Raw genomic sequence first — 15,374 nt, 5'->3', positions numbered from 1 at the left:
TTATCGTTTTGTCACCAGAACAAATCAATCTAAAAAAAAAGAATAATTGACTGAAATTTTCATTTGCTTTTTTTGAAGTAAATTATAAATAAGAAATTTAAACCCTTGTCTAATAAACGCTGGAATTGCTTTAATTGTAGAACTGAAATGACACTAAAAGTTAGCTGGTTGAGCTAACTACGGTACTTAAAACATTTTAGAGATCTTTAGCAAAAAAGTACTACACTTAAATTTCATTTTATTAGGCTACGGTATAGAGAGAGAGAGAATATACTAAAGATCCTATATATGCGTAGGATGTATGTTAACTGAATACTACTTCAGACTAAATTAGAACATGTTATGTTCCCAATACACAGCATATAAAGAAAATTTACACAACCTTACTTTTAGCATAGACTAAGTATTCTTGTACACTTAGACTTCATTTGGTTAAAGCGGAGAATTCTGGCAAATGAAAAATGATCATAAGGAGAATACATACAACGTATTAATCTCTACCTCAAAAGTTTGGAAAAAATGTGTAAAGTTTGGAGTGAAAATGGTTTAAAAATAAAAATGGGCACAAAACGTCTGACAAAAAGTGTAAAACCACAACAAAACAGAGGGCATTATAGTTGCATATTGCTTTATTGTATAGACAGACAGCTTTGTGTAGAAATACTTATGCAGACGCACTGGCCTGGCAACTAAATATTAGTCACATGTTACATCATTTCAAATAGAAATAAATCTCTATCAGAAGAAAGAGAAGGCATTACTCAGACGGCATGAGTCAGTACATATACACTGATATGACACCTGAACTTCATATAAAAATAAATCTCTCAACACTGGAAAAATAAAACACGTTCAATCAACATTTTAAAATAGCATCAAGGAGCATGTGTAGCTCAGAAGTCTGAGAACCTGAAAGTCTTGTGCTTAAAGCCCCAAATCACCCAAGAAAAGTACATCTTTTCTAAATAAAAAGAGAAGGAGTTTTCTTATTTGGATTCATGTACAGTTTGAATTCAATTGAATCTGAACTGAATTGCTGCATTAACCCCAGTTTGCATCCTTCATGCTCTCCCCAAATGTCAGGAACCAAACGTGGTTCAGTACGTTTCTGTGCAACATAATTTAGTGCATTAATGAACAAATTAGAAAGAAATGGCAAAACAGAGTTTCAGTATTCAGGGCTTGAAAAATACCTTCTTTTCTTTGAGAATTTAAGCAGAACGCATGAAGCAGACAGCCTATGGAGAAGCAGTCATTCATTCTTAGTATGGGTCTTAAAGAAAATAACTATTGAATTCTTGCAAATATGGTATTCTGGTGCACAAAGCCTCAGACTACTTCAACAGATACATTTTCAGCACAAAAACAAGAAGAACAAAAGACGGTTTGTCAATGTGCTGCACTTGAAGGTAACATCTCGGTGAGTTAAATCTAAAATATTGGTCTCTGTCTTTTAAACAGTATGATGTAAAATGTAACAGGTGACAGCATACGCACTGATATGGCAGCTCACCCAAAAGTGTCTAAATCTCCCATTAAACCCCACTAGCTGAAAGTAGCTGACATTTCTCTGCCATAAAAGTGTGCTGCGCTTTAACAATAACACTTTTCCAATCCACAGGGAGCTCCAACATGTCGTCCTCTCATGTCTAAAGCCAATAAAAGGTAGTAGATGTGCAGAATGAACAGAAGGTTCCCAGAAAAGCCGGGCTAAACTGAACTGATGCTACTGAGTCTGATTCGAGCGGACAGCAATCAGGACGGTTACAACCTCAAGATTAGTGTCGAGTGACAGAAAAAGGAGAGTGGAGAAACAGGAATCACAAAGAGAAGTGAGCGGAAGAAAGCAGAGCTGGACGAGCTGTGTTTAAGCCCAGATGTTGGTCAGCATGGCGCCAAGGACGGTCATCAGCATCAGCCACGCAGATGACGTCACTGGAAACAGGAGTAAAGGTTTATTTCACAGCTTTAAATTAGTAAATGATAATAGATTTTTGTTTTTACCAATGCTGGATGAGCTGCATTCCATGTCAACAAGTGAGTCTATGTATTCCTGACCCAGCCACTCCTGGTAGGTCTTTCGGGCACCAACGGCGATGATGCGAACAGTGGAGTCCTTGAAAATGAGATCTGTACCACTGTATGCCTGGGAGTCGAACATCCTGAATCCAGAACCTGTGTCGCTGCTGAAGTATGCCTACAGGGGGGAGGGAGAGGACAAAATATGAGAACAAAAAGAGTAAGAGTAATGTCCTGTCATAGACCCTCACAGAAGAACACAATAGGCCTGATCTGCATGCCATAAATAATATGGAGAAATGTGATTTTTTTTTTTAACAAAGCACATATTTTTCAATTCAGTATGTTCCAATTATGTATTTCAATGTTAATGAAGTCTGCACATACACACTTTAACCCACTTTGTATTATTTTAACCCTTGTGCTATCTTAGATGACCCCACCCTTGCATTGACGTGTTCTCCCTACCATGACAAAGGTGGATAAAGGTGGAAAGATTAAAGTGCCTGGGATAGCACAAGGGTTGATAAAGAATGAACAATTCCTTTAGTTATATACATTTTTGAAGCATCTTTGAAAGCAGCACCAAAAATCCACTTTGATTGTCTAAAATGTCTTGTTATTACTTAATACAAATGCATAACCTGTTGAATCTAAGTTCCAGTGAACAAATAGATAAACTCAATATAAAAAGGAAAAAATGTCAGCTTTTAAATCTGAAGGTATGTCTGAGATGATAAGTCTGTTTGCACTAAGAACCAGGCAGTGCTCTTTGCATGAACAAAGGTAACATTATTGTTTATCAAGCTGACTGAGGTTTGTAGAGTCTCAGATGAGAACTCTGAGGATGAAGAGAATTTAGGGTGTCAACTTTCTTTAATACTTTAAATGATGAAACATTTTCACTGGGAATTTTCCTCTTTAAACTGGCTGAAAAGAGGCCATTATTTTAAGTGTGTGTAAACCCTGTGCAATCCTAGGCACTTTAACATTGGGAGTTGGGTCATCTAGACCCACTAGACAGTGCTCTGAACCTTTTTTCTTCAATGATTTGTGATCTTCACTGGTGTCCATGGATTATATGAATTCTTTCCACCTTTATCCACCTTTGTCATGGTAGGAATAACACGTCAATGTAAGGGTGGGGTCATCTAAGATAGCACAGGGGATACTTCTGCGAGTGACAGGTATTATTTTTTGCATGCCTGCAGCCAAAACCCGGACACAATTTCTTACCTGTGCATGCTCTAGGAGACCATAGACAGCATGGATGTTGGTGTCTGGTCGCACAATCACTGCATGGGAAGGAACTCTAGCCAGGTTGCAGTATCTGTACTGTGAGGCCTCAGCTTTAGTTCCCTGAGGACAGAGCAGCTGGAAATCTTTGGACTGGAGAGTTGAGGCCCACGATTCAGATGAATGACCTAAAATAAAAAACACATAGCACATTTGGTGAAGTTTTCATTAAAGCTAATCTGGTTTTCCAGTAGAAATCTGTGTAAAATTTGACTCACCATCAGTGTTTTGGAAGATCGTGGTGTGCTTGATAAAGGCAACATCCCCATTCCCCGCAGCCAGACACCTAAAGGAACAAGAAAACTGTCAGGGCTGAACTCGGCAGGTCATTCATCATGGAGGAGGTTCTCTCTTTGGCACCCCAACAGTAAAAACAAAATAATAATAATAAAAAAGGAATAAAAAAAACAAATATTTTAAGCCACTAAGAAAAGTGAGAATATGAAAAACAATAAGCATATAAAAAGCAATCTCCTGGAAGGATTTAGTAATATATGTGATTTTCAAAATCACTTAGCGAAGTATACTTGGATTGCTCACAGTCTTTCATGGAAACTGAAACAGAATGACACTAACAATGCACTTTTTTAGTTAGACAGAAAACAATTCTAATTTACTACTAAGAACATAAAAACAAAATCCTGGATCAACTCCTCTACGTTGAAAAAAATTCTGTCAAATACAACAAAATCTTTCCCTCCAAAAACATTTGTATTCCAGTACAAAAATACTGGAGGAAGAAATTAAAAGAAGGTAAATAGATTATTGTTTAATTTCATTTCAGATAATTTATAAAGTGGCCCTTCATAAAGGAGGTTTTCTCAAGTGCTGCATGAAAGGCATCAACAGTTATCTTTACTAATTATGTTTGTTTTAATATGATAAATCCAATAAAGACAAATTATTTGAAATATATGCTAATGAGACCATTAGCATTTAGACCAGCAGATTCCATTGAAAGGGTTTTCAATGGAATTTCTACTGATCAAGCAAAAGACGACAGTTGTACTCCAGACTGAACTTGTTACAGGTGATTTGTCCCCTTTTTAAAGCATTTTAGCTCTAAATTTTCCATCCATCCATCCATCCATCCATCCATCCATCCATCCATCCATCCATCCATCCATCTTCAAAACCCGCTTAATTTCTTTTGGGGTCTGCTGGAGCCTCTTAGGTTTCAATAGTAAATTAGTTAACAGGTTTTACAATGAGGACTAGTTCAAAACAAGTCTTCTAAAAAGGTGCAGGTCTGTACCTGAATGCTCCATCATATCCATCGAACAGGTCTTTTCCCTTCTCACATTTGTTCTGTCCTGAGCTGTCTCCCACACACAGATCACACAGGTTGCTGGGGAAACCGGGTTGATTGGCACCAGGAACACAACTCTGCTTGAAAAACTCTCCCACAGCTAAGAGGGGGAAAGAATAAAAAAGACTCTTTAAGAATAAATGACATGAAAATAATCAAACAGCATTATCCATGTCATTTCAATGATTTGATATTCGCTCAGTGTGCAAATAGAAAAAAAAATCCAGTAATAGAAAAATAGAATAGGTGATGCAGATGATGAGGGGTGTGCTTTGACCAGAGGAATGGAACATTTTGGCCCTAAGTAAGATTTCAATGAATAGTTTTAGAACAGCAACAAAAATACCGGTATATCTTAACAGATCTATAAAAAAATAGGATTTTAAAGTGATAAAATCCTTTTGATGAAATTTGTGTCAAGTTTACAAGAGGGCTAAACTGGTAAAATATTCAACAAAATATCCCCTGCTAATCTAGTTTAATTTATTTTTATACACTTTAAAATGAAAAATGTTTTTTCATTTACTTAGACTACTTCTATTGTACTGTCAAAAAAAGAAAAAGAAAAAAAGAATATACAGAGTACTTTTTACATTCAGTCTGGTTATAAAAAATAAAGAAGAAGAGCAGAAAATTAAAAGTTCTGGTTGTGTCAGTCACGCCTGTTGGTATGATGGAATTACTCGTCATGTTGGGCGCTCACACCTCTGTGACACCCTCCATCCTTCACACTCACTGACCCTGTGGTATCTTGCACTGTTCAGGTCTGATCAGGCCTCTCTCCATCAGTGTGGACACGGGGATGTTCCAGCCCGCCGTGCGTTCAAATCCAGTGTGACAGGAGCGACGGTCACGCAGGTCATCCAGGTTACGGATGTCAGTGCTGCTCTTTTTCACCACCGCCACAGCATAGTACGAGGCCCCGTCGGTGTCATCTAATCAAGACCAACAGCGGTTATTCATGTTTTAGAAATCTAATGAACGCACTTTTATAATGCGTTTTCACCTGTGTAGCTCTCAGCAGCTGCAGGGACCAAGCCATAGGCTTTCCCTGCTGTGTAGATGTAACCTCCATCCAGAGTGACAGCATCTGCCTCCCTTTTCTAAACAAACGGGACATTTTTCTATGTGAAGTCATAGAAATAAGAGCTTCTTTTGCCATAACGTAAGGAAAAAAACATGCAGATAATCAATAACCTTGATTTTATCCATGCAGTCAGTCACAGAGTCCCCATGGATGCAGGTGATCTTAGGAGTCAGACTTTTTTGTTGGAATGCCACAGCCATGTCTGCACATTTCTGCTGCTCGCCGCTGGACAGCACACACCACCGCAGGACGGCAGGGATGTCTGCCATGTAAGAACAAGGTGAACTCATCGAGGAAACCCACATTTTTCATCTGCCTCTTTATCAAATCTTGACATGTTCGATTTCGAGTGACATGTATCACCTGCTGGCTTGCAGTCCGTGGCTCTCATGGCATTGTTATAGAGGTTGCCCATCCACGTCTCTGGGTCCTCTGACGTCACGCTCTCAAACGTGGTGGTGAGGTCGGAGAAGAGAACTGCTCCTCCTCCATAATCTGAAGATGAGAACATCTTGAAGCCAGACTTTTCCTAGAAAGGAGAGAATAGTGGTAAAATATGCAGATTCACATGAACACTGCAAAAACTGAATCTGAAGAACGTAAAAAGAAGCTTATTTCAAGAAAAATTGTCTTGTTTTCTGACCTGAAGCATGTTTTAAGTAGCCAAACATGTTTTAACATAAAAATAGAAGTCACTTTTTTTTTTTATCATGACCGAACAACATTTAAATGTTGGACATCAGTTATACGTGTTGGCCAAATTCCTCTTAGTGGATGTTTGGAAAGTGCAAAGGATGCAAAGGAACTATAAAATTATTGAAAGTACAAGCTTATTTTTAGCAAAACAACCTTAGGAATTTAATCAAAGGTTTTCTGAGTATTAGTTGGAAGAACTTCTAGATTTTGTTGACCATTTTTTCCCCCCTAATAATCTGTCCATTGAAGTGTACATAAAACTATAGATTAAAAAATATATGTTTGGAATGGTATGTACGTTTTAGACGTACCAGACCTTCCTTCAGCATGCTGAACACCACTGAAGGAGTGATGTCATTGTTGACCACGACGGCACGAAACGGGATACGGACCAGGTGACACCTTTTCCACTGTGAGACGGGAGCTCTGGTACCATCCTGACACAGCAGCTCATAGTCCGCTGAGTTTAGCTTTTGTGCCCAATCCGGACCATTACCTAAAGTTAAAAAAATAAACACCTTATTCAAAACAGAAAAGGGATTCAGCCTTCAGACAAATGACTGACTAATCACATTTCTTTTAATTGTAAGATAAGATTTTACCATCTGTGTTTTCTCCAACGGTTGTGTGTTTGATGAAGGCCACCTGTCCTGCATTATCAACCAAACACCTACAGAGAGAAAAATCACACATTTCAAAAAGAGGAGTGGAAGGAGTGTTTTTGTTGTCCCAAATGAGCTGCATTTGATCGTGTTTTTCCTTGAAAGAATATCATAAAGCAGCATCACACGTGATCAACAAGTTGATGGATGTAAACCAATAAAAAACCTCTTCATTTCATTTTAAAGTGCTCAGAAGGATTTATTTTACAATTGCTTTGACAGATTCTGGATTCATGTCTTTTAGTGCCTTATTTTCCTGAAGAATTCTGATAAAAGTTTTCAGAAGGTTTTGTTTTGTCCACAAGTTGGCCTGATAAAAGTTATTAGATTTCTAAAAAAAAAAAAACAAGTCTGCAGAAATATTCTCAGAGGCTCTGCAATGTCAGATAACATCCCCCAAGTTAGTTCTGCACTAACTTGTGATAACATTCCTATGAAACCAGTTACGGGTTCAGAGTGGCATGACTGCAGAACAGAGATGTGTTACCTGAAGGCTCCTTCATAGTTGTAGTACATCTCATTGGTGCTCATCTCACATTTGTGCTGTCCAGTTTTGTTGTCTCCTTTGCAGAGCTGACACAGAGAAGGAGGGTCACCGGACTCATTAGCACCGGGAATACAGCTTGCATTGAAGAAGTCTGCCACCCCTGATTCCAAAACATCCCCCAAAAACGTTTTATTGTTTGTGTATGGACAGGATGAGCTACAAAAGCTTACTGGATGTGCATTCAGGTGTTTACTCCTAAAAGTGCACAGTAAAAGCACAAACAAGCCCCTCCTACCCTGTGGGATGTTGCAGCCCATCACAGACATGTAACCCTGGTCCATGAGGTATCCTATAGGCATTGTCCAGCCTGCAGTTCGACCTTTACCCGTGTGGCAGCTCCGCTTTCCTGCTAAGTTGTTGATGTTGATGCCAGAGTTGATTTTTTTCACAACAGCAACGGCGTAGTAGCTGGCGGTTTCTGCAGAAAAAAACAAACAAAAGCGCAGAGCACATGAAACTCCCATATGGTTTTGGATGTATTGCTGCATTGTAATCTTCAGGGAATGAGATGCACAGGATCATACTGCAGCCTGCTGCTGCAGATGCAAAGACTACACTAAGGGAAACAGGTGTCAAGTTTGCATCTTATTTAAAATGTTCTAAGAGATGGAATAATTCCCTGGAAATCATTACACACAGGAAGTTGTGAGTCGTACCTCCATTCTTTGATTCACTTGCAGCAATCTTAAAGGACACAGTTTTATTTGCATTGTAGATGTCAGGGCCAGACATGGACAAGGCATCCACTGTTTTATCCTGCAGAGGTCCAGGAAAAAAAACACAGATGAGTTTTGGTGGAAACTGTGATTCAGATGCTGCAGAAATGGCAGCATTTCTTAAGCAGCTAAAACAATCAAAAGAAGTTTCAAAGTTTTAAAAATTGTAGGCCAAAGGTTTTAAAGATTTATAAGCACTTTATTTCATTTTTGAGGGGAAAGACTTACTCCCAGATCACCTTTAAGCAATCGGGATGTCTTATCAAGTTCTCTGATACCCTTTAGAAGGCTCCAGAACCCTTTGACCTCTCTGATAAGAGCTCACGTAATATCAGCTTTGTTGAACATTTCCATGCTTCCCTTATCGATTGTTTGTTCTTATGATATTTTTCTTAGCTTTAATTTTGGCCCCAGTGAAGTTGGTCGTGAAGTTAGAAGAATAACTTCTTTCCAAATCCCACCTGGAGTTTCTGGACGCATCCCTCGATGGTGGGTCCGCTGACGCAGCTCAGAGAGGGCCGGATGGAGACACTGGAGAAAGCCTGAGACATGGCCTGACACTTCCTCTGCTCAGGGTCTGAGATGGTGCACCACCTGATGCTTCTCTGGCTCAGCACTGATGGAACAAAGATGGACGCAGACATGATGTCTTCTTCATGAGAACATCTTTGAACATTTAGATCCTCTGCTTTAGTTAATAAAAGTGGTAAGGTGGAAAATGGCTTGGTTTTTAAGAGACTTAAATGATCTGACCAGCTGTTTCTAAAATGATTCCATTGCTTGATCTACACAAAGCTTTATATTTATCCACTAAAATAATTTGTGTTGTAAAAATCATTTTTATTCCTTCTTGCCTTGCTTTTAAACTAGTATATGTGAAAGTTAAACATTAAATCAGTTTGGAGTAAAACAAAACATCTTGTTTTTGAGCTTCAAAAATCAAATACGCATTCTTACCCATGTGTGTTATCATCAGCAAAGTTCCCACTATCCTCCACGTGGCCATGGCTTCACTCCTTCTCACTTCTGCACTAAACAGCTTCTGTTAGACTGCTCTTCTTTATATGGCGTCTCCTGAGCCAAAGTCCTCCTTCTATCTTTGCAGTCCGGCCTAAAGTCCTCCTGTAATGGTCAGACGAGGCGGTGGTTTAACATTTACAGCTCTACAAGACTGAGTTTTAGAGGGAGGGTGCAGTTTTTGCAGAGGAGTGCAGGCCTGGCTTACCTGGGCTGACACGTCTCTGCTGCTTCGTGGCTGCAGGCCAACGCTTGGACAGAGAGCCTTTTTGACATTCTGACTCCACCTTTGCTTTCCACTTACTTCTGTTCTCCACTCTTGTGGAGCTCATATGCAGAAGGAAGGACCCGGGCTAACAGAGAGAGTCTGTGGGGGACTGACTCAATTCTGTGGCCAGAAAACTATTTTTTTTCTGCTGTTTGTTTGGAGTTTTAGAGGAGTTTGTGAAGGAGAAAGTACATTTGTCCTGCTAATATGTTTTTGATTGATTAATTATTGCTAAAAAATAAAAGAAAAAAGTAAATACCAGTATCTATGAAAGAAGATTTAAAATGTATAATTTCTGTATTGAATTGTGCATCAGATTGAAAACTTTTTAACTTTTTTGACTTCCCTTCCATGCTGGGATGTGGGAGAACCCCAGCTGGTTGGAGAAGCAGGAGCTTTTTAGTCAAGTAAGCAGTTCAAAGGACACGCTGACATAACCTAAAAATGCAGCAATGCACACTTAAACTCAATCCTACTGGCAATAAAGGTTGGTCAATTTGTCAAGAGGGGAGCTCATGAGGATCAACCCCATGCACGCACAATAACTTCAACACAGCTTTTCGCAAACCCTCATGTAGAAAGCTTATGGTGAAAACCAAATATTTTCAGTTTCCGTTTAAATGAAATATTGAAGAAAGAGTAAAAACACTACAAGTATTCTGCCTGACATCTACCTCTGTTAATTAAGGAGGATAAAAAGCAACAAATTAACTTTTGCACTTCATAGAAAAACACTGAAAATCTGTTTTATTCAGGGACAAATGTTTGCTGCTGCTTTTTCTGCAGGCTGTCAGCTTGCAGTTTAGAGGCATCCTTCCTCTTCATAAAAAGGTTTCAGTCAGTTGAGTTTCCCACACTTTGCTCCTCTCAGGTCACGTACAGCAGGTGTTGCATGATGGCTGTGGTTAATATATAGAGATCTTTATGACATTCGGACACATGATTTTTATTGGAAACCGCGTGTTTTTACATCCCTAGTCTCACAATTCGTTTTTTTTTTCTCTTAAAGTGTAATGTCTCACTTTTATGTCAGTAAATTACTGGGTTTATAGCTCACACGAGCAGAAGATATGGAATTACAAATCTGCCAATAAGTGAAAGGGCGTAAAGACAACTAAGCGGGCGATTTGTAATTCCATAAGAAGAACCCAATGAACTGATAAAGTGAAACTGTGAGCCTTTGGATTTTTTTTTTTATGAGTCCTGTGAACAAGTCTAGGAAAACCGTCAGATTATTATTATTTTAGATGCTTTCCAGTAAAAGAAAATAAATAAACCTCCCATTTTACAGATTAATGTGTGTATCGCCAAGGTAATCAAGTAAATATTGTGCAAAACTCAGTAAAACTAATTTTCATCTTTTGTCGTAACATTTCGTGATTTGTTTCATTATTTAGCTCCAGCAAAAACACATTTAGCAGCAATGTCTTGGTTTTGGGTTAAATCAGAGACTTTTTTTTATTTTTCAACACTTGAGAAGAGCCCTTCTTTCCTATTTCCCCTTTGGATTTGTGACTTTTAAATACCTTCTGATTTTAAATTTACCATGTCGCAACAGTTATAGTAAAGGCTTCTTTGAAAAAGTCTATGTGTATGTAATTTAAAACACATTTTTTGGTGTCTTTTTGATTATCCGTATGGAACCAGTAAAATCTTTTCATACAGTTTTTCTCATTTCAAGCCTATCATGGCATTGCTAACCTTTTGTTGTAAATGATACATTTTAAACAAACTTGAAAATTCAATTTACTACTAGTCTCTTCCACCCTTTTCGTTATTAAAACAAATGTATTAGTATTGTTTTAACAAAGGAGGACTCAAACCGACCAAGCTTTGGATGCTCCCATTTCAAAACAATCAATATGCCCAAACTAAAATAGACTAAAATGATTTTTTTTCAGAGTCCATGTCTGGCTCTGACATGTACAATGAAAAAAACTGCCTCCTTCACAGTCATTAATTTAAAAAATATATTTTTGTGCAATTTAAGCTATTTGATATTTTAAATGATTGTCTGACGTTTTCTATACTTTTAGGTGGTTTGGAAATATAGTGCTGGAGTCACAACAGCAAAGATGGAATCAAACCCGACATTAAGGACAAAATACAGGAAATTCCATTTCCATTTGAAATGTTCACATTCATACCACATAACAAAAACAATAAGCATTTCTAGTCATTGGTCGAGGGAGTTCAGTAAATCTCAAGACTTTTATTTTTTTGTACCAAAATAGGCAGTTAGAGCAGGGATAAATATAATATGTTAGATATAGATCCATCTCTGTAATAGATTCTTTGCATCGGTGCTTTACTCTAACAGACAGTGAGATGGTCCCTCGGCTAAAACACAAAGCCAGAGTCACACAGAGCTCAGTTCTTTCAACAGACAAACACGACTCATCTCGAGGGTTACAGAAAAGACTTAGTTTAGCTCAACATTCTGGGAGGAAATGAGGCCTTCAACACTTGGTCACATGGAGAAGTCATTGTTGGGATGTGGGAGCTACCCTGCTGACAGAACCGCCTTTCTGTGTGTCTCTGGTCTCCTGTCAGCTTGGAGGAGTCGCCTCAGGCTCCAGGGTGGTGGCGGGGGAGTGGATGGCTTTCAAGTCCGTACATGGGGTGTGTCACCCAAAGCATCGAACATGTTACGCTTGAAAACACGTCAGGTTAGTCTGATTGATTCCGCTTGCATTTTTTTTAGCTGTTAATTAACAGGCGAAGGGTTTAGCAGATGCCAGTTTACTTTCATGAAGACATGTTTGACGAGATACAAACTTCAGCTGGAAATTGGGTTAAAAAAAAATCCCCTCAGTACCATGCAGTAATGTGCGGAGTGCAGACGTCCCACGTGGATACAGCTTCAGAAGTATACAGAGAAGGCTCAGAGTTCTAAACGCAGCATGAGAGAAAAAAACAAAACAACTTGAACTGAAGGAGTCATGCAGCAGATCAACCATTCATGACAGAAGCTTTCACCAGAGGAGGACCCACATGTAAGACATACAGACACCGTCAACTCAAAGCTGTGAAGATCAGGTCAGAAAGGAGTATGTATCAGCTTTGTGGTTGGAGATGCTTTTAGGAAACCAGCCCTCATTAATGCAACTACAATAAGAAGGAAAGAGGAAGGTGAACATCATAGGGTTGATGAAGGAGACGATACACTGTCTAAGCTCAACTGATGTCCCACTGTGGACGAATGGAGGACAAGTGAAGGAATAAAAACAAACAAGAGAACGGAACAAAGTCAAAATTCATACAGAGAGCATCTGGACCTACATTTTCCACAGGATTTTGTAAAATTCTAGATGAAAATATTATTAAATTTTCACACACATATACAGTGTTGATCTAACCCAGTTTTGTTCTTGCATCTTCATCACTAGTCTGAATGTACTATTCCACCTTCACTTCACATCATTGTTGTACATTAAAGGTAATGTCAAATTTCAGAACTTTTTTAGGAGCAAAAAACCCCAAAGCTTGGGAGCACTGGTGTGTTTTGATTGCACTTTGCTCTTTTCAACATACTCCCATGCAAATGAGTTTTTATCCTAGAACGGGTGACTGATCTTTTCTGATAAATAAAGGAATTATGGCCATTTTAACCCATGTTTTCGGACAAGTTCATAATGTGGGAAGGTTGTGGGGAGGTTTCTGGCATGGCTGTTACAATCCAGGACCTGTCTCTACAACCATTACCTCACACACATTCTTTTAACATCTACTTTTGAATGCGGCATCTGGATCCCAGACTAACTTAAATCAAACCATTGATGTGACATTTAAGGATTCATGGTTTTGCTACAGAAAAAAAAAAAAAAAAACTAGACCAAAAAACGAGAGTGAACCCTTTTTAGAGCTATTGGCAGAAGAAGAAAAAAAAAAATCAGGTTTTAATGCATGAATTGTTGGTTTTTAACACACTGTCAGTTGGTGCAACCATTTTAGTCACTTTAAAAGCAACAGAAAACATTTGAAGATGCTAGAATTGATAGGAAATGATGTCAAAATGTTATTAAACTTTCACAGGTTAGAATGAGCAACACTGACAGGTTTGTCAACGCCATATCTTCTAAATAGAGCCGGAGACGTCTGCTTGTGAGGCTCAGTTTTTCTCACGATGTAAATGCATCACTCAGCTGGTCATTCAGTTTACTCATTTGGCCATATTGTGTTTATGCTGTGATCATTTAGGACAGAATGATGAATTCTGAAGAAGTTTCCACATTTTTAAAAACACAGGAGTTTGAACCTGCTAAACCCAACCTTTTCTTAATATTTCAATTCAACATGAAAAACAAGTCAATATTTCTGCACAAACAAGGGCCCACATGTCTCCTTTCCATAAAACTAAGCTATTGTAAATTTCTAGATGGGATGCAAATGGCCAAATCAACCCCAGTTTATTCCCAAGATTGTTTATGCTTTTGTCAAAGAAATTTGATGTATAATTTGGTTCAGCTCCGCATTTTTACATTTTTACAGGGTTTTTTCACAAACACACAACCTAGTGGTGTCATGTATGAAGTATGCAGCACGTCTGTCACCAAAATCTCACAAGAAAAGGCATTTTAAAGGTAATGTTGGGTTCCTGCCTGTAGACACTGCATCAAACCATCAACTTATCTGATTTACAGTGATGTCTGAAATATCTATCACAAAGTGTATACAGTATTTACTTTTTTCAGCATAATTTTGGTAAATGTGAAAAATACAGGACCAAAGCTCTCAGTGTTTTGCTCCAGCATTATGAGTTGAGTTTTTACTTTAAAAAACAAATTGACTATAATTTATAATTGTTTCAAATCTAATGGCATTAAGTCTCAATACAATTTCCCCCAAAAAGGCTAAATTCATGGGGAACATTTTCTCTAAACAGAATCTTTTCTTTGACCATCAAGGCCAAATTGTTGTGGGAACCTTAAGGATAGAATTTTTTAAAAATTCACCTCGAGTCTAAAGGCTGTCAATGTTGAAAAAAAAGAACGGGATGAAATATGAAAAGGAAAGACAGAAATAAACATGAAACTCTAAACAGAAGAGATACAATGAGAAAAGACAAGCAGACAGACAGAACAGGAAAACGATCAAGATTTGTCCCCAAAACATGCTCTTAAAGCTACAGCGTGCAAAAGTCTGCCTCTTGGTGACAATATTATCATTACAAACCCATACATGAATGCATTACCCTTTGTTAATATGAAAACAACAACAACAACAACAATAAGAACAGTAATGAAATAAATCAGATAATGGTACATGTCGCCTTGATTGGAACCACTTCCTTGAACAATAAGGAACTGAGCTGAAGGAAGATCCACCAACAGGCTGCTGGACAGACGTGAGTCCCGGATAGTCCCAGCTTCGCCCACCTAGTGTGCTTGTGTGAATATGCATGTGTGTCACCATGTTAGAGGGGAAGCAGGCTGATAATAGAAAATCAGACGAGTGGGAAGTATTGACAGTGCGAGTGTGTGTGTGTGTGCGTGTGAGAGCGATTATTCAGAGTCGCTCCTTGGTGGGAACCCAGATGTAAGGACCAGACTGCTCCTCGATGATCTGCTTCACCTGTGCGTGAATGTCCTCTAAAGACGCGCCCTGGACCACAGCTGCCAAGAGACCAACAAACAACAGGCGATGAGGCAAATCTCGAAGAAAGAATTGTTCATTATATTAGGATTATATTTTTGGAATTCCCTAGAAAAATGTCAAACTTGTTTCACAAGGTTAAAAACATTGTAAAAAGACCAC

At 38.5% G+C, this 15,374-nt stretch overlaps 2 protein-coding genes across 14 annotated transcripts in view; both read right to left on the bottom strand.

The window, feature by feature from the left end:
* Positions 1-611: 611 nt before the first annotated feature.
* On the bottom strand, positions 612-9,657 carry meltf (melanotransferrin). Its single transcript, XM_011474176.3, has 16 exons — positions 9,290-9,657; positions 8,794-8,948; positions 8,273-8,372; positions 7,852-8,034; positions 7,557-7,716; positions 7,010-7,077; positions 6,719-6,903; positions 6,075-6,240; positions 5,822-5,973; positions 5,631-5,727; positions 5,365-5,559; positions 4,571-4,724; positions 3,534-3,601; positions 3,256-3,443; positions 2,005-2,197; positions 612-1,935 (listed from the first exon to the last, which is right to left on the bottom strand). Exons 1-16 carry the CDS (start codon positions 9,336-9,338, stop codon positions 1,868-1,870), a joined length of 2,181 nt encoding a protein of 726 aa, XP_011472478.1. The 5' UTR covers positions 9,339-9,657; the 3' UTR covers positions 612-1,867.
* A 2,143-nt stretch (positions 9,658-11,800) lies between these two features.
* LOC101171070 (discs large homolog 1-like protein) overlaps positions 11,801-15,374 on the bottom strand; it is a 99,190-nt gene continuing 95,616 nt past the window's right edge. For all 13 annotated transcript variants that reach the window (XM_011474174.4, XM_020702506.3, XM_020702507.3 and 10 more), the window contains one exon: positions 11,801-15,232. In XM_011474174.4, the coding sequence (XP_011472476.1) occupies positions 15,126-15,232 (107 nt within the window). In that variant the 3' untranslated portion in view covers positions 11,801-15,125. The remainder of the gene's footprint in view (positions 15,233-15,374) is intronic.

This window comes from Oryzias latipes, chromosome 4, assembly GCF_053564925.1.
Source record: "Oryzias latipes strain Hd-rR chromosome 4, Olatipes_Hd-rR_3.1".
NCBI lineage: Eukaryota > Metazoa > Chordata > Actinopteri > Beloniformes > Adrianichthyidae > Oryzias > Oryzias latipes.
Note: the sequence above shows the minus strand (reverse complement) of the source record. Positions and strands in the feature narration are given on the sequence as shown.

Coding starts and splice junctions, on each gene's coding strand:
- meltf (XM_011474176.3), bottom strand. CDS start 9,338: ATGGCCACGTGGAGGATAGTGGGAACTTTGCTGATGATAACACACATG. Junction 6,241..6,718: donor GCATGCTGAAGGAAGGTCTG/GTACGTCTAAAA, acceptor TCTCCTTTCTAG/GAAAAGTCTGGCTTCAAGAT. Junction 5,974..6,074: donor CACGGACTGCAAGCCAGCAG/GTGATACATGTC, acceptor CTTACATGGCAG/ACATCCCTGCCGTCCTGCGG.